Raw genomic sequence first — 1,932 nt, 5'->3', positions numbered from 1 at the left:
GGCATAAGTATCGTGATGATATCGTATCGGGAAGCGTCTGGTGAAACTTGACTTTTCTCGATAAAAGCATGCCAATAAACTCTACATGTCTGGCCCCTGATGGGAGTTGCGTTTTCAATGGTGGCTCTTAGTGGAGTTGAGTTTGACACCCCTGCGCTATGGAAAACGACAGTTTCCCAGGTTGGATGACAAGGATGTGTTAATACGGGCAAAAAGAAAACAGAGAAAATGTCACTGTGTCCCTTTAAGACACAGAGGGCTGTGGACTTGAAACAGTGGAAAGCTTCTGCAATAGGGCCAGCAGGTTAGAGGAGAAGTTGTTTTAAGTCAAACTGGCAGAAGGGAGCGCGCTCAGTGCCGCCTCACCTCCTTCAAGTTTCGCTGACGCGCCAACCTGGCGGCCTCACGCTGGGCGGCAATTCTAGCCTCCTCTTCTAGCCTTAACTTCTCCTCTTGTGCTTCTAACTGAGCAGACAGAACAAAATGAAACAAACACAAAACACAGAACAGAAAATTACAAAAACAGAAAAAACAATGTGGCAAATAAAAACAAAAATTAAAAAAAAAGGCAAAATAAGTCTAACACATGAAAAAGGAAATAACGCTGGCTGTAGGTAAAAAAGACAGGCTGTGTCTTACCTCCAGTTGTATCTTCTGGTCGATCAGGATCTGCCTGTCTGAGAGCGCAGTGTAGCGCTGCTCTTTGAGGTGTTTGATCTCATCTTCACTGATTGGCCTAAAAAAAAAAAAAAAAGAGCAATAAACCATACTTGAATGGTAAACTGTTGCCAAAAAATACTCGGGATTATCGGTTTTAAAAGTCACACCAGATCTCTTACCTCGGGCAGGGCTGTGGGCTCTCGGCCTGCAATGCAACAAACAACATTTAACCATACAGCAATGCATATCAGGAATTACATCTTCCCTGCTGCACTGTTTGACTCAAGCGCCACTAGTCTGGGACTCTGCAGACGGTGATCGAGTTACTCCCAAAGTGATGCTCAGTGGCTGCACCCGTCATCTTCTATCCCTCATTGGAGGATCTAACAGAGGCAACTCTGATGAGAGTGTGAAAGTAAAAACTATCCTGGAAGTAACATTAATAAGGATGCATTTTATTTATAAAGCGCTTTTATTTAACACTAAGACACGTCAGACACATGGGCGCCCAGGGAGCTCAGTTGGTAGAGCGGGCCCCAGTTTGACTCTGACCTGCGGCCCTTTACTGCATGTCATTCCCCCCCTCTCTCCCCCCTTTCATTTCTTCAGCTGTCCTGTCAATAAAGGCCTAAAACTGCCCAAGAAATTATCTTAAAAACACATCAATCAAACAGTATTACACATAAGTGCCAACATACTGCAGTTTTGAATTAGACTATACATCTTATAAAAACCCTTACTAAGTCTTTTGCAATGTAGTAGTCCTAAATAGTAGAACAACAAAAGAGTTGAGAGAAAAGTCACTAACAGTGTTTTCCTTTATTTAGGTACTAAAAGGTTCTTATGAAGAACACACACCATAACAAGCTTTGACTTACCTCATCACTTTCTACCAGATTTTCAAACTGCAACATATAAACACACAATTAGACATATACCAGAATACTAAATAGTCCTCAGTTATAACTAGTAAATGTACAACTCCCACCTCTATTGTATAATGTTCCCCTGTGGTGCTGCTTCGGAAGTATTTTGACCTGTAGGAATAATTAAAAGTATCAACACAGCAGCAAAAACCCCTGAAAAAGTAGATAATGGCTTAACATTTTATTGTGAATAGCTGCACTTTCACATGACACAGTTGTGTGATGAATATACTATATTATATTATACCACTGTCATCAAAATTTGACAAAGCACCCGCTTTGTTCCTGGTAGATCAGCAGCTCTGGCACTTAAGGCCAACATTATGATAACTTAATTGTATTTTTT

General features: G+C 41.3%; 1 protein-coding gene across 4 annotated transcripts in view; it reads right to left on the bottom strand.

Annotated features, from left to right (window-relative positions):
• ap1ar (adaptor related protein complex 1 associated regulatory protein) overlaps positions 1 to 1,932 on the bottom strand; it is an 11,323-nt gene that overhangs the window by 6,977 nt on the left and 2,414 nt on the right. For 2 of the 4 annotated variants that reach the window (XM_032510879.1, XM_032510880.1), the window contains exons 2-6: positions 1,649 to 1,697; positions 1,539 to 1,565; positions 840 to 865; positions 640 to 736; positions 367 to 465 (exon numbers count right to left, since the gene is read on the bottom strand). In XM_032510879.1, the coding sequence (XP_032366770.1) occupies positions 367 to 465; positions 640 to 736; positions 840 to 865; positions 1,539 to 1,565; positions 1,649 to 1,697 (298 nt within the window). The remainder of the gene's footprint in view (positions 1 to 366; positions 466 to 639; positions 737 to 839; positions 866 to 1,538; positions 1,566 to 1,648; positions 1,698 to 1,932) is intronic. The other 2 variants (XM_032510881.1, XM_032510882.1) reach the window with 1 other exon arrangement.

Source organism: Etheostoma spectabile, unplaced genomic scaffold (assembly GCF_008692095.1).
Source record: "Etheostoma spectabile isolate EspeVRDwgs_2016 unplaced genomic scaffold, UIUC_Espe_1.0 scaffold273, whole genome shotgun sequence".
Classification (NCBI taxonomy): Eukaryota; Metazoa; Chordata; class Actinopteri; order Perciformes; family Percidae; genus Etheostoma; species Etheostoma spectabile.
Note: the sequence above shows the minus strand (reverse complement) of the source record. Positions and strands in the feature narration are given on the sequence as shown.